Genomic DNA, 21,593 nt, shown 5'->3' with positions numbered 1-21,593 from the left:
TGCTAATGATGGAGCATCGCCGTGGGTTGTGTGATAGTAAAGGGCTAACCTTCCGTATCGTCACAGTGAAAGGGGGCGGCCCTATAGCTCCTGTGACCATCTCAGTGGCTGTGTTGGTATCTTGCCATCCTTGTTCATACTAATGTTATTGTTGTTACATTGTACCAGTAGGTTAATGGGGGGTTCTCTGAGTGCCATTCAAGCTGGTGTTCCACTATGCAAAGAGTTTGGCAATGGTTGGGTCAGGAAGATAACAATAAGAACATTCTATATCGATGCTGTATGTAGCAGAGAAGCCGATATCTCCCTTGGTCCAACGCCTCCCTGATGAAAGTCTTGAACTGAGATATTGGCTTTAATTAATCAATCGCTTTTTGGAAAACCAATGTGTGGGTGTAATCTCCCCAAAACCTGCGAACCTCTTCACCAACGGCCCTGTAAGCAGCCAACTCTTTTTTAGGCTTAAAGTGGAATGAAAAAAAAAAAAAAAAAAAAAAAAAAAACACGTTTCTGATGTATGATGTGAACTGCTGACAAGGTGACTTCACTGGCTTAATAGTCGGGCAATTCACCCAACAGTGCAGCTCATCCAAATACTATAAATGCCTACATTCTCTACAATGTGTGTTCCCATATTTCAAAAATAGTCCAAAGGTTTACAAATATTTCAAAAGTCCATACACACAGAAAAGGATCACCCTAACACGGACACGACAGGAAGGACACCTGGACCACTGGTGGAACGCTTCCGTACAGATCACTCAAAAAGCAAGCACAAAATAAAAAACAAAAAAAAAAAGGGCTGTTTGCTGGAAGCCAAGCTCTATGCATGAGTGCAGCCGTGGGTCAGTTTAGGTCCAGTAGTTGGTCAGTGAGAGGCTGCATCAGGTCCAATCAGTGAGAGGCGTTAGGAGTCATCAGCTGTGCCGGGTGGGATGGGGGCGTGGCCTCAGACACACCACACACCTACCTTCCTGCGGCCGTCCCGTTCAGCAGGTTCTGGGAGGTCTGGACGGAGGAGCCCAGCACCGTGCTCATGGCGCTGGGCTGGCCGGACGAGCCGCTCAGAGGGCTGCCGTCGCCCTTCAGGATGCCGGTGCACTTCCAGTTATCCATGTAGTTGGCTGAAGAGGAAGAGAGGTTAAAGGTCAAAACACTGAACAGGGCCTGGGAATTAGGCTTTCCCAGAGGCTTCAGCTCTCTCTGGTCCCAGCAGCATATCCTCTATGGCCGTGCCCTTTGACCTCTATGGCCGTGCCCTTTGACCTCTATGGCCGTACCCTTTGACCTCTATGGCCGTACCCTTTGACCTCTATGGCCGTGCCCTTTGACCTCTATGGCCGTGCCCTTTGACCTCTATGGCCGTACCCTTTGACCTCTATGGCCGTACCCTTTGACCTCTATGGCCGTACACGGCAAACATCCAGATCAGCCACAATATTTCCCCTCTGCAACAGAGACATCCAGGGTTCCCATAGCCCCCTTACGTGACTGCCAGCGAGCCTGGGTCTCTACCGCAGTCACTCTCTCCTAGACTGCGACCATTTGCAACTCATGGTACCGAGCGTGATCACATGGAGCGCGCTGGGTCAGAAATATATCATATATCAATTTCAAAGATACCCAGCGTACAATATGGGTTTAACACAGCTTTACACTGGGGTCTGGAAGCTCGGAGTTGCTAATAAACAGTTTAAAGCATTGTTACAAAACGAGTGGTACTTAAAGACCGATCGTCCATTTCCGCCGTTGGTGTCACAGCGCATGCGCAGCAGGCAGCCTAACAGCGGCAGAAGAAGACGCCATCTTGGCAAAGTACGTTATGTGAGTACCACTCGTTTTGTAACAATGCTTTAAACTGTTTATTAGCAACTCCGAGCTTCCAGACCCCACTGTAAAGCTGTGTTAAACCCATATTGTACGCTGGGTATCTTTGAAATTCATATATGATATATTTTTGACCCAGTGCGCTCCATGTGATCACGCTCGGTACCATGAGTTGCAAATGGTCGCAGTCTAGGTGAGAGTGACTGCGGTAGAGACCCAGGCTCGTTCGCAGTCACGTAAGGGGCTATGGTCCTCAGATATTATAAAACAGTTGCATAGATTTGGTTTGTGTTTGTTGAAATGAAACAAGGAATGAGGTTGAAACTCTGACAACCAACTGGTGATTATGTTCATTTTTAGTTTAAATCTGTTTAACTGCTTTACTATCTTAGAGAACGGTGGCTGTGTTTGTGTCACGGAACGATGCAGTGAATCTACGGCCGTGGAGGAGCAGAGAGGGGGGGAGAGATGGAGGAGCAGAGAGGGGGGGAGAGATGGAGGAGCAGAGAGGGGGGGAGAGAGTGGAGCAGAGAGGGGGAGAGATGGAGGAGCAGAGAGGGGGGGAGAGATGGAGGAGCAGAGAGGGGGGGAGAGATGGAGGAGCAGAGAGGGGGGGAGAGATGGAGGAGCAGAGAGGGGGGGAGAGATGGAGGAGCAGAGAGGGGGGAGAGATGGAGGAGCAGAGAGGGGGGGAGAGATGGAGGAGCAGAGAGGGGGGAGAGATGGAGGAGCAGAGAGGGGGGGAGAGATGGAGGAGCAGAGAGGGGGGGAGAGATGGAGGAGCAGAGAGGGGGGAGAGATGGAGGAGCAGAGAGGGGGGAGAGATGGAGGAGCAGAGAGGGGGGAGAGATGGAGGAGCAGAGAGGGGGGCACTGGAGAGATGGAGGAGCAGAGAGGGGGGGAGAGATGGAGGAGCAGAGAGGGGGGAGAGATGGAGGAGCAGAGAGGGGGGCACTGGAGAGATGGAGGAGCAGAGAGGGGCGGAGAGATGGAGGCAGCAGAGGGGAGAGATGGAGGAGCAGAGAGGGGGGAGAGATGGAGGAGCAGAGAGGGGGGGCAATGGAGAGATGGAGGAGCAGAGAGGGGGGAGAGATGGAGGAGCAGAGAGGGGGGGAGAGATGGAGGAGCAGAGAGGGGGGGAGAGATGGAGAAGCAGAGAGGGGGGGAGAGATGGAGGAGCAGAGAGGGGGGGAGAGATGGAGAAGCAGAGGGGGGGAGAGATGGAGGAGCAGAGAGGGGGGGAGAGATGGAGGAGCAGAGAGGGGGGGAAAGATGGAGAAGCAGAGAGGGGGGGAGAGATGGAGGAGCAGAGAGGGGGGAGAGATGGAGGAGCAGAGAGGGGGGAGGAGTGGAGGAGCAGAGAGGGGGGCACTGGAGAGAGGAGGAGCAGAGAGGGGGGAGAGATGGAGGAGCAGAGAGGGGGGGAGAGATGGAGGAGCAGAGAGGGGGGAGAGATGGAGGAGCAGAGAGGGGGGGAGAGATGGAGGAGCAGAGAGGGGGGAGAGATGGAGGAGCAGAGAGGGGGGAGAGATGGAGGAGCAGAGAGGGGCGGAGAGATGGAGGAGCAGAGAGGGGGGGAGAGATGGAGGAGCAGAGAGGGGGGGAGAGATGGAGGAGCAGAGAGGGGGGGCACTGGAGAGATGGAGGAGCAGAGAGGGGGGGAGAGATGGAGGAGCAGAGAGGGGCGGCACTGGAGAGATGGAGGAGCAGAGAGGGGCGGAGAGATGGAGAAGCAGAGAGAGGGGGAGAGATGGAGGAGCAGAGAGGGGGGGAGAGATGGAGGAGCAGAGAGGGGGGGAGAGATGGAGGAGCAGAGAGGGGGGAGAGATGGAGAAGCAGAGAGGGGGGGAGAGATGGAGGAGCAGAGAGGGGGGAGAGATGGAGAAGCAGAGAGGGGCGGAGAGATGGAGGAGCAGAGAGGGGGGGAGAGATGGAGGAGCAGAGAGGGGGGGGAGAGATGGAGGAGCAGAGAGGGGGGGAGAGATGGAGGAGCAGAGAGGGGGGAAAGATGGAGAAGCAGAGAGGGGGGGAGAGATGGAGGAGCAGAGAGGGGGGAGAGATGGAGGAGCAGAGAGGGGGGGAGAGATGGAGGAGCAGAGAGGGGGGCACTGGAGAGATGGAGGAGCAGAGAGGGGGGCACTGGAGAGATGGAGGAGCAGAGAGGGGGGCACTGGAGAGATCTGTGACGGGAAACCATGACCTGGCTCCACCTGGTGGACATAACGTACTGTGCTGACCTGACTGGTGTCCAGTGACCACTGTGCTGACTGACCTGACGGGTGTCCAGTGACCACTGTGCTGACTGACTGGTGTCCAGTGACCACTGTGCTGACTGACTGGTGTCCAGTGACCACTGTGCTGACTGACTGGTGTCCAGTGACCACTGTGCTGACTGACTGGTGTCCAGTGACCACTGTGCTGACTGACCTGACGGGTGTCCAGTGACCACTGTGCTGACTGACTGGTGTCCAGTGACCACTGTGCTGACTGACCTGACTGGTGTCCAGTGACCACTGTGCTGACTGACCTGACTGGTGTCCAGTGACCACTGTGCTGACTGACCTGACTGGTGTCCAGTGACCACTGTGCTGACTGACTGGTGTCCAGTGACCACTGTGCTGACTGACCTGACGGGTGCCCAGTGACCACTGTGCTGACTGACTGGTGTCCAGTGACCACTGTGCTGACTGACCTGACTGGTGTCCAGTGACCACTGTGCTGACGGTCACACAAACTAAAGGTCAGTCCACCAGAGAGTGGAGATCAAGAAATTAGATTCAGCAGGTTTTTAACACTTTGGTCGCCAAAACGCCGTACCACGTCATTCCCGCCATGCTCATTCTGCCAAAGACGCCGTACCACGTCTTTGATATCAATATTTCAAAAATCTGTGATCGAAATCATATTTCTCCCCCGGAGACTTGAGATCTACTGTTGATCCCCTCTCAACTCTCCAACGGTTCAAGAGCGCCATCTGGTGGCCGATCGCCCAGAGCGGAAACAGGAAATGGAAGCTGGTGCTCATTCCAATTCGGTCCGATCACTCGCTAATAGTCCCGGGACTCGAGCTCGACACAACGGATAGCAATCCGTTACCAATAACTCGATAAACAACATGATTTGGACGTATATACTATTATACAACCTGGAGATGGATCGCATATTTCTACATCCCATAATAGGAATATTTCTGTTCCACGCTCATCGCCCAACGCTACGAGGAAGCTACGGTGAGTTTCACTGTTTCTTTTTACCGTGTTCGATACTAACTGCTCTAATGATCATATCACCCACACTAGATGAATCATCTAACGTTGGCCACGGAATTATAAACGACCCCCCCCCCCATCCGGTCAACATCAGATGATAAGTAGTAACTTCTAGAAGCACGTCCATTTTAAAAAATTGTATCTCGCGCAGATTCCTATCAAACTGTATTTGATCATCAATATAATGCATTTAGGGCTATAAATCACGTTCTGGAGAAAGCTGCAGAAAACGATAAAAACATACTTATACTTTAGACGATATTTTAGTATGAATATGTGAATGAAAAAGTATAACGTTGCTACACCCTGAACAATAGATACTTGATGTTGAATGGGCCATTGTAATGTCAATTTAGCAATACAATTTAAAAAGTTATAGCCCTGCAAAGAAGGGGAACTTCTCCATAGACAAATAGAGCTGGCAGAGGATGGTATATTAAGAATATAAGCCTGGCGACCAAAGTGTTAAAGGTCCCATGTATTATAAATGTCATTTTTCAGTCTCTAGCATTGTATTATAGTAATAGGAGTTCGTATCAATGTGATTAGGGTCTAAATACCATATTGGCGAATTGCTCTGTTTCAGCCCACCCCCTCTGTGCCTCTAGTAAATCGGGTCATTTTGATTTGAAGTCCCTGAGCACGTCACTGGGCGCTGTGGATAGACACAGTGATGCGATTGGCTCTGTGGTTGGAGCTAATGCCCGCCCCATTCTACCTAGACTAGACAGCGAGTGGGCTGCGGGGCCGAGAGGAAGAGAGAGCCGAGAGGGAGCCGAGAGAAAGGAGAGAGAAGGAGGGAGGGAGAGAGAGGGGGCACTTGGGGGGGGGGGGGACCTGCCGCACGGAGGTCCGCGCGACACACACCTCCGAACGGGAGAGTGATAGAAAGAAAAAAAGGAAGAGAGAGGGAGGGAGGGAGAGAGAGGGGGCACTTGGGGGGGGGGGGGGGGGGACCTGCCGCACGGAGGTCCGCGCGACACACACCTCCGAACGGGAGAGTGATAGAAAGAAAAAAAGAAAGAGAGAGGGAGGGGCTTCTCTCTCTCTCTCTCTCTCTCATGGTATAAATGATTATTTGTGTAAATAAGGTTATACGCCGACCATTAAGAAAATACATGTTAGTTTAGGAATAAGGGGCAGGTAACTATATAACTATAAGATTTATTCTTCTTCCTGCTCCTTTTGTCCATGGAATGACTATTTATGATTTTTTTAATGAAGAAACTATGATTGTATTATTCCATGTGGCAAATAAAAACTCTGAACTGAACTGAACTATCTCTCTCTTCCCCCCCCTCCCTCCCTCCCTCTACCAGTGCAGACTGTGGTCTGACTGTCACTCAAAGTGCTTATGGGCGGAGCCAGGCCATAACAGCCTGATTTCTCGAGGCTGAAAAATGATGGTTTCGAGTACTTGATTAGAAATATAAAACAATGAATTTTTTTGAAAAAAAAATTACAAATGTCTTCAATAGACTAACAGGAATTGTGTAAAGTTGCCCAAATAGTGCTAGGAATAGCAGTGCATAGCCCCTTTAAGGTACAAGATGTAGCCTAATTTCCACAAATGACAATATGATGATCAATGTTAATCAATATCTTCCAAAATGCCACTGTCCTGAAGGGTTCTGAAACACTGTTGGGTGTTGGCATGACATCACAGAGATGTTACAGCATTGGTATGACATCACAGAGATGTTACAGCATTGGTATGACATCACAGAGATGTTACAGCACATGTGTTAGTATGTTGTCTGGCGAGGCGTGTCCAGCTCACGTGTTAAGTGTAACATGGCCACTAGATGGCTCCACGCACAAACACTCATGTATACTGGAGCCACAGACCTGGGATACAATATTAATAGTAATGTCATTCTATTAATATTATTGATATTTAAAACTTACCTTTACATACATTTATAGAAAACCCATTCCAGTTTAAAATCATATTGAACAAAATATAATGTTAATGTCAGTAACGACATACTGGAGCAGTAATGGGATGCAAGATTGAAACAGTTATTCTCAAAAATACTTAATGTTCTGGTCTGGTCAGTTGTTGTACCGTTTATCTAGATACAGAATGTGACACGTCCTATCATTTATGGGACATGGTACTGTAGCACACAAAGCAATGGATTAGGGGCGACAGTGGCTCAGGAGGTAGAGCAGTCTTCTGGTAATCCGGAGGTTTCCGGTTTGATTCCCCCTCCTCAGGGCAGCGTGTCGAAGTGTCCTTGAGCAAGACACTTAACACCATAATTGCTCCCGATGAGCAGGTTGGCACCTCGCATGGTCGCCTCCGCCATTGCACTATTTTACTCCGTCTATTGTATCTTAGGGTGTTTTCACACCTGTAGTTCGTTTGCTTTGTTCCGATTCAGGGACTATTATGATACAATTGTTGCACTTGATTCTTAGTTCGTTTGTGTTCACACGGCTGTGTTCACACGGACCAAAACAAACGCACGCGCGAGCAAACTATCACTCATTGGTCAGATTTTGGGGTGTGCCCCCCCCCCCCCAACCCTGAATCTCCGCGTTACATTGAAATCGGGGAGGAGAGAGCGGGGGAGCAAATGTGGATGAGAGCCGTGATGTAAGTGGTTGCAGATACGGCTGTGGGGGTGCTAGAGACATGATCGAATAGTCTTTTATGCGCCTCAATCTCCTGAACACGGCGCAAGCCATTCCTAATCGATCAGAACTAAATCGGCAGCGAAAAAGCCCATTTTAAAGCACCTATTATTACCCATGCACATGCGCAGATTGCCCACAGAGTCTGGAGACGCGAGATGACGCACAAATGAATGTGGACTGTTCTATCAGAGGGGGGAGCTTCGGTGGCCAGTGTCCTTTCAGCCGACCAGGATAATGAAACAATGATCCCACTAAATGGCCAGAAGCGTCTTATGGCGACATCTACAATTACCTCATTGAGTCTCCAGGTAGACTAATGTTTATATTTAAGTGCAGCGGTCTGTAGCCACACATTACCACCGAAGCTCCCCGATGGAACAGTCCACATTCATTCTCTCTGTGAGAGAGAGAGGGAGAGAGAGAGTCAGTGAGAGGGAGAGAGAGAGAGGAGGTTTGTCTCGCACGGTGCTGCTGTTGCAGCGTCACTACAGTCACTAAACTTTCTGTACACTTGCGTGTTCTCCAGCATCTGACGAATGTGATCGATCGTCTGCCCAAATATCAACGAGGCAGTGTACCGAGTCATCGCTGCTCCACGGCTCACTATTATTATTATTGTGTCGGTTTGCTAAATCGATTGCATTCTCACAGCATACGAGTCGCGTCGGGTTCGTTTGGAAATGCGCCGAGACCACCCTCTCTAGGTGGTCTCGGCCCGCTTGTTTTGTTCCGCAACAGAATGTGATTGCTGTGTTCATATATGCCCAACTGAACCGAAATAGCGGGTAAACGCTCCAGGTTTCGGATCAACAGCTCCAAGCGAGCCAGGTGTGAAAACGCCCTTACTCTTTTTATTATTGTCTATTTAAACTGAATCAAACCATAAACAAGTTGGCCTGTTGGGATGTTATCCTATGTGAAAAACTGTGATTTTACATGTCTGCACTTTATGTTGATGAAAAGAATGTGAATCCCTACCCTCCTTCAAAACCGCTCTCAAAGAGCACCTACGGGTGGCTGCAATTAGAAACCGGCCCCGGTAAATGTCCAAACCCCAACCCCCACCCCCACCCAATGTACAGTTTCTTCCCCTTCAAATGTATTCTTTTTTATGATCCCTTTCTCTTAAACAGTACTGTATATTTGTATGTCTTGTATGTCATAAATGTCTTGATGAATTGAAAAAGGGGGACCCTGATGTAAACAAGATGAAAGTCTTTCTCTGGTCTGCATCCCCTTAACAATTGTATGTATTGAGCCGTACTGTATTGTATCCATTCCGTCTCTATACGACCCCTCACCTCCCCTCCTGACCCTGACCCTATACGACCCCTGACCCTGACCCTATACGCCCCCTCACCCTGACCCTATACGACCCCTCACCCTATACGACCCCTCACCCTGACCCTATACGCCCCCTCACCCTGACCCTATACGACCCCTCACCCTGACCCTATACGACCCCTCACCCTGACCCTATACGACCCCTCACCCTGACCCTATACGACCCCTCACCCTATACGACCCCTCACCCTGACCCTATACGACCCCTCACCCTGACCCTATACGACCCCTCACCCTGACCCTATACGACCCCTGACCCTATACGACCCCTCACCCTGACCCTATACGACCCCTCACCCTGACCCTATACGACCCCTGACCCTATACGACCCCTCACCCTGACCCTATACGACCCCTCACCCTCACCCTATACGACCCCTCACCCTTCCAGAGGCGCACGCAGCCGTCGTCCCCGGAGGAGGCCAGCAGGGTGCTGGTGATGTTCCAGCTCACCCGCCACACCTGCGAGTTGTGGTTGTCGAACTGAGCCACGATCTGGACCTCGAACTTGGTGGGTCCCGTCGACGTGCTCTCCTTCCTGTCGGACGGGTCAGAAACAAATCAAGTCAACTTTGTTTAATTTACCGGACAAATTTAAAAAGGGACGCCGCTCCGCCCCATTTAACCCTTTCACTGCCACACACGACAGCCGGTTAACCCTTTCACTGTGACAATACAGAAGGTTAGCCCTTTACTATCACACAACCGACGGGCGATGCTCCATCATTAGCATCATTAGCTCCCCACCTCATGGGCACCAGCTTGAAGATTCGGACATCCTTGGTTGCGATGGCGAGCACATGGAATGACCGCCCCAGGTTCGGAGCGAAGGCTATGTCGTGGACCGCGTCACTGACCGTCAGCAACGTCTCTGCTTTGGCATATTTCCTATAGAATTGTGAGAGGGGGGGGGGGGGAACACATACAAAATGTTTTTAAAGGCTAGCGCTTAAATGCATCGTCATTCCCATTTACGACACAGTCTTTACATGCGTGTGCGAGACAGGGGCGGCGCGCGGACCTTGTGTTTTCATTGTACTCGTAGATCTGCACCTTCCCGCCGTACGTCACGTTGCTGTCGTCGCTCCCCACTGCGATCATGGGTGGATGGGCACGGGAGCTGGTGGTAGAGGGTTAGGGTTAGGGTTACATTACACACGGGAGCTGGTGGTGGAGGGTTAGGGTTAGGGTTAGGGTGGGCACGGGAGCTGGTGGTGGAGGGTTAGGGTTAGGGTTACATTACACACGGGAGCTGGTGGTAGAGGGTTAGGGTTAGGGTTACATTACACACAGGAGCTGGGTGGTGGAGGGTTAGGGTTACACATTACATTACACACGGGAGCTGGGTGGTGGAGGGTTAGGGTCACACATTACATTACACACGGGAGCTGGGTGGTGGAGGACGACACAGGGAGCCAGGTTTACCTACTGGCTTTAACGACTAGCCTTCATGGGCCATAGTTTACAGCTACTAGAAGGAGAGGCTTCAACACTTTTGTTGACCAATGAACCAACAGGGTGAGCTGGACATGTTCTGACCTGATGTTCTGCTACAGGACGTGCTGCTGGACATGTTCTGACCTGATGTTCTGCTACAGGACGTGCTGCTGGACATGTTCTGACCTGAGGTTCTGCTACAGGACGTGCTGCTGGACATGTTCTGACCTGAGGTTCTGCTACAGGACGTGCTGCTGGACATGTTCTGACCTGATGTTCTGCTACAGGACGTGCTGCTGGACATGTTCTGACCTGATGTTCTGCTACAGGACGTGCTGCTGGACATGTTCTGACCTGAGGTTCTGCTACAGGACGTGCTGCTGGACATGTTCTGACCTGAGGTTCTGCTACAGGACGAGCCGCTCTACATGTATGTTCTGACCTGGAGGTTCTGCTCTACATGTATGTTCTGACCTGAGGTTCTGCTACAGGACACTCTACATGTATGTTCTGACCTGGACGAGCTGCTCTACATGTATGTTCTGACCTGGACGAGCCGCTCTACATGTATGTTCTGACCTGGACGAGCCGCTCTACATGTATGTTCTGACCTGGACGAGCCGCTCTACATGTATGTTCTGACCTGGACGAGCCGCTCTACATGTATGTTCTGACCTGGACGAGCCGCTCTACATGTATGTTCTGACCTGGACGAGCCGCTCTACATGTATGTTCTGACCTGGACGTGCCGCTCTACATGTATGTTCTGACCTGGAGGTTCTGCTACAGGACGAGCCACTCTACATGTATGTTCTGACCTGAGGTTCTGCTACAGGACACTCTACATGTATGTTCTGACCTGGACGAGCCGCTCTACATGTATGTTCTGACCTGGACGAGCTGCTCTACATGTATGTTCTGACCTGGACGAGCCGCTCTACATGTATGTTCTGACCTGAGGTTCTGCTACAGGACACTCTACATGTATGTTCTGACCTGGACGAGCCGCTCTACATGTATGTTCTGACCTGAGGTTCTGCTACAGGACACTCTACATGTATGTTCTGACCTGGAGGTTCTGCTCTACATGTATGTTCTGACCTGAGGTTCTGCTACAGGACACTCTGCATGTATGTTCTGACCTGGACGAGCCGCTCTACATGTATGTTCTGACCTGGAGGAGCCGCTCTACATGTATGTTCTGACCTGGACGGGTTCCAGGAGATGCAGCTGCAGCTCAGCTTGCAGGAGATCTCGTGCTGCAGGGACCACTGGCTGAGGTTCATGACGTCCGGCGCCTCGTAGATCCTGACCACGCCGTCAGCAGAGCAGGTGGTCAGCATCAGACCCATGTGCTTCGGGGCAAACTTCACGTCCGTCACGGAGGTTCTGCTGTCCACCAGCGTGGTCCTCTTGATCTGGGAGGAGGGGAGCACACTGGGTCAGAACATGGTGGTTACTGGGTCAGAACATGGTGGTTACTGGGTCAGAACATGGTGGTTACTGGGGTCAGAACATGGTGGTTACTGGGTCAGAACATGGTGGTTACTGGGTCAGAACATGGTGGTTACTGGGAGGAGGGGAGCACACTGGGTCAGAACATGGTGGTTACTGGGTCAGAACATGGTGGTTACTGGGTCAGAACATGGTGGTTACTGGGTCAGAACATGGTGGTTACTGGGAGGAGGGGAGCACACTGGGTCAGAACATGGTGGTTACTGGGTCAGAACATGGTGGTTACTGGGTCAGAACATGGTGGTTACTGGGAGGAGGGGAGCACACTGGGTCAGAACATGGTGGTTACTGGGTCAGAACATGGTGGTTACTGGGGTCAGAACATGGTGGTTACTGGGTCAGAACATGGTGGTTACTGGGTCAGAACATGGTGGTTACTGGGTCAGAACATGGTGGTTACTGGGTCAGAACATGGTGGTTACTGGGTCAGAACATGGTGGTTACTGGGGTCAGAACATGGTGGTTACTGGGTCAGAACATGGTGGTTACTGGGTCAGAACATGGTGGTTACTGGGTCAGAACATGGTGGTTACTGGGTCAGAACATGGTGGTTACTGGGTCAGAACATGGTGGTTACTGGGAGGAGGGGAACATACTGGGGTCAGAACATGGTGGTTACTGGGTCAGAACATACTGGGTCAGAACATGGTGGTTACTGGGTCAGAACATACTGGGTCAGAACATGGTGGTTACTGGGTCAGAACATGGTGGTTACTGGGTCAGAACATGGTGGTTCTCTCCCATCCCTATGCGAGGCTAGTGGTCCGTATCTGCTTCCATTAATCTGTGCTGACGAATATGTTACCGTCCGCAATGCTGTCGTTTCTGCAAAGGCACGATTACGTTCAGTTAAAACCTAAAAATAAACCAACGGATAGTAATACCTTCAGTCAAATTCCTATCCGTTCAATAGCGGATCAATATAGCCACAGCCTAGTTACATACCGTCCAAGGAGGCAGTTTAGAGACTCGTTAATGTTATGCAGCACAAGGTACAGGCTGTTATAGGGAAGCACCTAGTGGTGACAGGCGGAACATCATCCATTATCGCCCATCCATGGTGCAGCAGAACATTAATGAGTCTCAGTCTAAACGGCTGCCTTGTTATTTCAATGGTTTACTAAATTAGAACACTACACTCTCCCATTTGGAAAACAGTACAGTTTTTTTTGTATTTTTTTTTACATTAATTAATGTGTGTGTGTATATATAGGTATCTGCAGGTTTCAACAAGTTATGTTAGATTATAGATACACAGGGCCATCCGGGTACTTGATTGAGATGTTATTATTTCTTTTAAGAGAGTGCAGTACCGTTACCCACCCAGTGGCTCTGCCCCCTCTGCTTGTCGTTGGACTCCCAGCTCTTTAAGAGAGTGCAGTACTGTTACCCACCCAGTGGCTCTGCCCCCTCTGCTTGTCGTTGGACTCCCAGCTCTTTAAGAGAGTGCAGTACCGTTACCCACCCAGTGGCTCTGCCCCCTCTGCTTGTCGTTGGACTCCCAGCTCTTTAAGAGAGTGCAGTACCGTTACCCACCCAGTGGCTCTGCCCCCTCTGCTTGTCGTTGGACTCCCAGCTCTTTAAGAGAGTGCAGTACCGTTACCCACCCAGTGGCTCTGCCCCCTCTGCTTGTCGTTGGACTCCCAGCTCTTTAAGAGAGTGCAGTACCGTTACCCACCCAGTGGCTCTGCCCCCTCTGCTTGTCGTTGGACTCCCAGCTCTTTAAGAGAGTGCAGTACCGTTACCCACCCAGTGGCTCTGCCCCCTCTGCTTGTCGTTGGACTCCCAGCTCTTTAAGAGAGTGCAGTACCGTTACCCACCCAGTGGCTCTGCCCCCTCTGCTTGTCGTTGGACTCCCAGCTCTTTAAGAGAGTGCAGTACCGTTACCCACCCAGTGGCTCTGCCCCCTCTGCTTGTCGTTGGACTCCCAGCTCTTTAAGAGAGTGCAGTACCGTTACCCACCCAGTGGCTCTGCCCCCTCTGCTTGTCGTTGGACTCCCAGCTCTTTAAGAGAGTGCAGTACTGTTACCCACCCAGTGGCTCTGCCCCCTCTGCTTGTCGTTGGACTCCCAGCTCTTTAAGAGAGTGCAGTACCGTTACCCACCCAGTGGCTCTGCCCCCTCTGCTTGTCGTTGGACTCCCAGCTCTTTAAGAGAGTGCAGTACCGTTACCCACCCAGTGGCTCTGCCCCCTCTGCTTGTCGTTGGACTCCCAGCTCTTTAAGAGAGTGCAGTACCGTTACCCACCCAGTGGCTCTGCCCCCTCTGCTTGTCGTTGGACTCCCAGCTCTTTAAGAGAGTGCAGTACCGTTACCCACCCAGTGGCTCTGCCCCCTCTGCTTGTCGTTGGACTCCCAGCTCTTTAAGAGAGTGCAGTACCGTTACCCACCCAGTGGCTCTGCCCCCTCTGCTTGTCGTTGGACTCCCAGCTCTTTAAGAGAGTGCAGTACCGTTACCCACCCAGTGGCTCTGCCCCCTCTGCTTGTCGTTGGACTCCCAGCTCTTTAAGAGAGTGCAGTACCGTTACCCACCCAGTGGCTCTGCCCCCTCTGCTTGTCGTTGGACTCCCAGCTCTTTAAGAGAGTGCAGTACCGTTACCCACCCAGTGGCTCTGCCCCCTCTGCTTGTCGTTGGACTCCCAGCTCTTTAAGAGAGTGCAGTACCGTTACCCACCCAGTGGCTCTGCCCCCTCTGCTTGTCGTTGGACTCCCAGCTCTTTAAGAGAGTGCAGTACCGTTACCCACCCAGTGGCTCTGCCCCCTCTGCTTGTCGTTGGACTCCCAGCTCTTTAAGAGAGTGCAGTACCGTTACCCACCCAGTGGCTCTGCCCCCTCTGCTTGTCGTTGGACTCCCAGCTCTTTAAGAGAGTGCAGTACTGTTACCCACCCAGTGGCTCTGCCCCCTCTGCTTGTCGTTGGACTCCCCCACGATCTCCTCCCAGACAGCAGCCGTCCTGTCGAAGGAGCAGGAAGCCAGCACCTGGCCGAACTCTGGATGGGCCCACGTCACTCTCCAGACAGACCCACTGTGCGTCTGGGCAGAAGGGGGGGAAAAGACCGTTATAAGTTCAACAATCTCTGCATCTTGATGAAGAAACTACAGAGATGAAAACATACTTTTTTACATACATTCTTAGGTATCTGAGGAGGTGATGACGATAGTGGTAGTGGTTAGAGTTGTTCCGATACCGATACCAGTATAGGAAATGCCTCCGATACTGCCTAGAATGCTGGTATCGGTATCGGCGAGTACGCTTCAATTCTATGCTCCGATACCATATGACGTAATTTATCAACAACACGTGCGGTATCCTCCTGCTGAGAGTGAGCATTATAAAACAAACGTGTTTTTAAATCGACCGTGAATTAAAGTGTCAATGCTGTTTGTCATTTTAACAGCAGATACTAGGGGTGGGAATCGCCAGAGACCTCACGATACGATACTATCGCGATACTAAATATATCGCGATACGCTGAGTATTGCGGGGGGGGGGGGGAATTAGATTTTTTTTTTATCACATTTAATTTATTACCTTTTTTCAACTGCAAAGTAAAACTTTGTCAACATGTTTTATCTAATAAAATGATGTTCAGTCTGTTGTGGGGGTGGGACGATACATCGATCCAGATCGATATATCGATCTATTATCAATTATCAAATAGGATCGATGCAACGTAAAAAGATCGATTCATATTGCGATACTCTTATTTTGAAAATCTCCTGGTGAGCATATCCGCCCGGCTGCAACAACAACAGTAGCTCAGCGCAGCTCAGCGTGTGTAGACGTTAGACAGCAGCTCAGCGTGTGTAGACGTTAGACTGCAGCTCAGCGTGTGTAGACGTTAGACTGCAGCTCAGCGTGTGTAGACGTTAGACAGCAGCTCAGCGTGTGTAGACGTTAGACTGCAGCTCAGCGTGTGTAGACGTTAGACAGCAGCTCAGCGTGTGTAGACGTTAGACTGCAGCTCAGCATGTGTAGACGTTAGACAGCAGCTCAGCGTGTGTAGACGTTAGACTGCAGCTCAGCGTGTGTAGACGTTAGACAGCAGCTCAGCGTGTGTAGACGTTAGACAGCAGCTCAGCGTGTGTAGACGTTAGACAGCAGCTCAGCGTGTGTAGACGTTAGACAGCAGCTCAGCGTGTGTAGACGTTAGACAGCAGCTCAGCGTGTGTTAACGTTAGACAGCAGCTCAGCGTGTGTAGACGTTAGACAGCAGCTCAGCGTGTGTAGACGTTAGACAGCAGCTCAGCGTGTGTAGACGTTAGACAGCAGCTCAGCGTGTGTAGACGTTAGACAGCAGCTCAGCGTGTGTAGACGTTAGACAGCAGCTCAGCGTGTGTAGACGTTAGACAGCAGCTCAGCGTGTGTAGACGTTAGACTGCAGCTCAGCGTGTGTAGACGTTAGACAGCAGCTCAGCGTGTGTAGACGTTAGACAGCAGCTCAGCGTGTGTAGACGTTAGACAGCAGCTCAGCGTGTGTAGACGTTAGACAGCAGCTCAGCATGTGTAGACGTTAGACAGCAGCTCAGCATGTGTAGACGTTAGACTGCATTGCTTCAGAGTCCGCCTATTTTGCCCGAAATAAGTGCCTGTTGTTTTTTTCCCCACAACGGGTCAAATGCATCTAACATGCTTTCCATCCTCGCCATTCCTTTATGCCCACGTCGCGTTAAATACCGAAATTAACGTTGCGTTAGCGTAAGCTAACTAAGCTAAGCTGATCAGAGCCATATAGAGAAAACAGCAGAGGTCCATTAGGGACTGGGGAAGGGGCATTCTCTGTGTGTGTCTGCGTTTGGAAAGAGGGGTTTTAGGTTGTGTTCCAAAATGTTTTACTTAAAGTTTAAAGCTCAATTTATCAAAACGTGGCAATTTACAGTGAACAGGAGGTCTATTTGTATTAAAAACAATAAATAGTTTTTCATTTAAATGTCTGGAAGAGCTAAAAAAAATCAAAATTATATTTGTTACCTTTTGAGTTGATCTAAATGTTACTGATTGTGTTAAATGGGCTTATGATATCATCTCATATCGATTGCAGGCACCTGCATTGTATCGTATCGTGGCAGATATCGGCAAATATCGTATCGTTGTCCAAAGAATCTATATCGTATCGTGATGAAACTGGTGATTCCCACCCCTAGTAGAGTCCATACACCCAACACCAAATCCCATAATTCCTTACACGTAACGTGTCTGGCTGTGTGACGTCAACTTGTCAGCATGAAAATGACAGCCAAACATGGCACTGCAACTAAATAACACAAATACAACACGTTTTATACTTGTGCTACAAGATGTTGGCCTGTGCTACAAAACTATCAACCTCTGTAGCACCAGTGCTATGTGCAAAAAAAGTTAACGTACAGCCCTGGATATAATATCATCTCATATCGATCACAGGCACCTGAATGGAATCGTATCGTGGCAGACTTTGTGATATCTTTGTGATATCTGCAAATATCGTATCGTTGTCCAAATAATCTATATCGTATCGTGATGAAACTGGTGATTCCCACCCCTAGTCTGTATTCATAATCCAGCAATAATGGCTGTAGACCTGCAAGCAAAGTACAGCAAGTTGGCAAAGGAGTATTCCAAGGTAAATCACTTTTTCACCAGTAACGTTACATTGTGTTTCCATCTAGCTCACGCTAACTGGCTAACTAACCTAAGTGTCGTCACCGATCGACCTCTCGCACACATGAACGCAATTAATGACATAATGTGGACAGCCATACCGGTGACAATGTTTAGCTTTTAGTGCCAAAGGATAAGAGTCTGAGGCGGAGTCTCAAAAGAGAATGTTGAATATTTATTGTGCATTAAAAATCACAACATACACATTACTACTAGCCAGAGCCTCTGCTACTAGCTAACTGAACCGGAGCAGACTGGGTAGCAAGTGCAACAACGTATAACCTCCGAGCGGAACCAGTGTCCCAACAACCGTTCCATGAGTGAATCATTGAGCATAGTTGTCAATTAATGATACTAATCTATACAATCACCTGTTGTTGAATAAATACCATTACTTTCTAGTTATTACTAAAAAACAGTATATGTAAAACAGTATCTGTAGCTGTAAAAAAAATTAAATTAAAAAAGTTTTATAATTTATATAATATAATTATTATAATTGTTTTTTATGTATGCACTGGTATCGGATCAGTATCGGTATCGGCCGATACCCAAAGCTTAGGTATCGGAATCGGATCGGGAAGGAAAAAATGGTATCGGAACATCTCTAGTAGTAGTAGTGGTAGTAGTGGATTAGTGATGGTAGAATTAGTAGTAGTGATAGTGGTAGTAGTAGTAGTAGTAGTAGTAGTAGTAGTAGTAGTAGTAGTAGTAGTAGTAGTAGTAGTGGTGGTGGTAGTAGTGGTGGTGGTAGTAGTGGATTAGTGCTGGTAGAATTAGTAGTAGTGATAGTGATAGTGGTAGTAGTAGTAGTAGTAGTAGTAGTAGTAGTAGTAGTAGTAGTGGTAGTGGTAGTGGTAGTGGTAGTGGTAGTAGTAGTAGTAGTAGTAGTAGTAGTAGTAGTAGTGGTAGTGGTAGTGGTAGTGGTAGTAGTAGTAGTAGTAGTAGTAGTAGTAGTAGTAGTAGTAGTAGTAGTAGTAGTAGTGGTAGTGGTAGTGGTAGTAGTAGTAGTAGTAGTAGTAGTAGTAGTGGTAGTGGTAGTGGTAGTAGTAGTAGTAGTAGTAGTAGTAGTAGTAGTAGTAGTAGTAGTAGTAGTGGTAGTGGTAGTGGTAGTAGTAGTAGTAGTAGTAGTAGTAGTAGTAGTAGTAGTGGTAGTGGTAGTAGTAGTAGTAGTAGTAGTAGTAGTAGTAGTAGTAGTAGTAGTAGTAGTAGTGGTAGTAGCAGTAGCAGTAGCAGTAGTGGTGGTGGTAGTGGTAGTAGCAGTAGTGGTGGTAGTGGTTGGTGGTGGTGGTAGTGGTGATAGTGATAGTGGTAATGATGGTGGTAGTGGTAATGATGGTGGTAGTGGTGGTGATGGTGGTAGTGGTGGTGATAGTGACATGTTACACTTCAGTTGTGTTGCCTTATAAACAATGCCAGGTTACAGCAGGTGGGTTACCTTCCAGCTAGCTGTACAGTGCCACTCCCCAGTCTCACTTTTATCCCAGACCTGAGGAGAAGCAGGAAAACACACTGTTAGCCTAAAGTCCAAAGCACAGGGCGGGCGACCGACGGCGCCTGGCGATGCGATCGTCTGTCGCTCAACGACAATCGCTTAACACCCCACACCAGATCCGACCGTTCAGGTATAATAAGCTATTATGTGTCGCTCTGTCTAGCTGGGGGTGTTGTTTCCCCCCGGGAGATATGGGAGGACGGACCGGACATTAGGTTGTCGTGAAGCAAACGTATTAGCAGGTAGCTGTGTTGTGCATTACGAGGGAAGTATTAACCTGTAAAACCCATATTGAGCTGGAATTAAACCACCATATACAAATACAACCTCTCCTCATTCTTCCTAACATTACTGATGAGTCACAAATCGATACGATACGTTCACTACCACCGATTGGACAAGTAATGTTATGCATATGCTGAGAGAGAATGTTTTTTCACGGAAGACGCTGTTCTGTTCTCAACCATCATTTTCTTTGGACAATAAACCTTATAAACTACATCAGCTGCAGCCTGGACATTAAACTCTGTCAACATCCACAACTTATTTTGTTACCAGAGTATAAAAACATTAGTAGGTGCATCGTGGCGCATTGTCAATTTATTAGTTAATGATAAGCGGCCACTATAGCTTCTCCAACTAACGTTATTTATTTAAATTGTTCCTGTTAATAATAATTAACATAAGTAGCATGGTAATAATACGTAGGTTATTGATCATTGAATGCATGTATTGATACATTAATGGTGTACAAATGATACACCAGTAGAGCTTCTGTACTACTTCTACTGTAGAAGTCGTGTTATTTGCTCACTGTCCTGCTGTGTCGCCTGCCGTCGCCTCAAAAAAATAGGATCGAGGCGATTTTTAGCGAGGCGACAGAAATGGCTGCGCTATCGTCGCTTCAAAATCTCCTGCCGTGTGGGTTGTCTGTCTCATTCATAACAATGGAGGCGATACAGTTCTGTCGGTCGGCTCGCTTAAAAAATCGCCCGCCGTGTGCGTTGGACTTAACTGTCACAGGAATCTGAGAACACATTTGTTAATTGATTAGAAATGTATCAACACAATACAGCACAAGTACAATGAAAATAAGTTTAGCATCCAACCAGAGTGCAAATGTAACAGTAAAGTGCAACAGTAATATACAATGTACAGATGATTAAACTGGATATAAAATATATAAATGAGTACTACTGAGTAATAGTGCTAGTCAGATGTATGTACAGTGCAGAGTTGTAGTATTATTATGTACAGTAATACAGGTATAAAGACACTATAGTAGTAAGTCATACTGCCCAGCAGCATAACTAGTAAGAGTAGTTAAGGGATATGTAGTACACATATACTGTAGATATATACAGATATGTAAAGGGATTACATGCAGGTATTTACAGACATATGTGGATATATATATATGGTAGAAAGATATATAAATAAACGGTATATACAGAAATATTGTACATGCCAACATTATACTGAGTCATAATATGGGTTATATGCAGATGTATAAGTAGGTGGATTATATGCAGGTATATAGACGCACTATATGCAGACCTGTATATTCAGACAGAAATGGATATATATACAGTATATGCGGTAAATACAACAACGTTTATGCACTCATGACCTTTACATCCTAACGTTAAGTTATTTAGCCGACCTACTTGTAATTAAACTACTGTATGAAACGTTACCGTGTGCATGTTATTGTGTTAGATATTACAATGTGTTCCAGATATTACAATATGTTATTGTTAGATATTACAATATGTTCCATGTTATTGTGTTAGATATTACAATGTGTTCCAGATATTACAATATGTTATTGTGTTAGATATTACAATATGTTCCATGTTATTGTGTTAGATATTACAATGTGTTCCATGTTATTGTATTAGATATTACAATATGTTATTGTGTTAGATATTACAATATGTTCCATGTTATTGTGTTAGATATTACAATATGTTATTGTGTTAGATATTACAATGTGTTTCATGTTATTGTGTTAGATATTACAATATGTTCCTTGTTATTGTGTTAGATATTACAATATGTTCCTTGTTATTGTGTTAGATATTACAATATGTTCCTTGTTATTGTGTTAGATATTACAATATGTTCCTTGTTATTGTGTTAGATATTACAATATGTTCCTTGTTATTGTGTTAGATATTACAATATGTTCCATGTTAGTGTGTTAGATATTAGCTCAGTGATCCATTCACTCGCCAAACGTTGTTAATGCTGTTAACAGATAGTTAACGTTACACCAGTTCACCTATATAACTGCAGTAGATATGATGAGGATATGAACATGTTTAATGTGTTTTATTAAATACAGAACACCAGCCCAGCCAGCAGCTCAGTGAGTCAACACGCCGCCCGGCTGGCTAGCATCGTGGCTAACGTGAGCTAAC

At 48.2% G+C, this 21,593-nt stretch overlaps 1 protein-coding gene across 3 annotated transcripts in view; it reads right to left on the bottom strand.

Moving 5' to 3' along the window:
* Nucleotides 1-6: 6 nt before the first annotated feature.
* Nucleotides 7-21,593, bottom strand: part of seh1l (SEH1-like) — a 66,356-nt gene continuing 44,769 nt past the window's right edge. The window contains exons 2-8 of one of the 3 annotated variants that reach the window (XM_084338491.1): nt 19,114-19,164; nt 14,921-15,067; nt 11,727-11,938; nt 10,105-10,203; nt 9,831-9,971; nt 9,467-9,621; nt 7-1,124 (exon numbers count right to left, since the gene is read on the bottom strand). In XM_084338491.1, the coding sequence (XP_084194617.1) occupies nt 967-1,124; nt 9,467-9,621; nt 9,831-9,971; nt 10,105-10,203; nt 11,727-11,938; nt 14,921-15,067; nt 19,114-19,164 (963 nt within the window). In that variant the 3' untranslated portion in view covers nt 7-966. The remainder of the gene's footprint in view (nt 1,125-9,466; nt 9,622-9,830; nt 9,972-10,104; nt 10,204-11,726; nt 11,939-14,920; nt 15,068-19,113; nt 19,165-21,593) is intronic. The other 2 variants (XM_084338492.1, XM_084338493.1) reach the window with 2 other exon arrangements.

The sequence above is a fragment of the Notolepis coatsorum genome, assembly GCF_963971535.1.
Source record: "Notolepis coatsorum genome assembly, contig: SUPER_19_unloc_2, whole genome shotgun sequence".
NCBI classification, from domain to species: domain Eukaryota; kingdom Metazoa; phylum Chordata; class Actinopteri; order Aulopiformes; family Paralepididae; genus Notolepis; species Notolepis coatsorum.
Note: the sequence above shows the minus strand (reverse complement) of the source record. Positions and strands in the feature narration are given on the sequence as shown.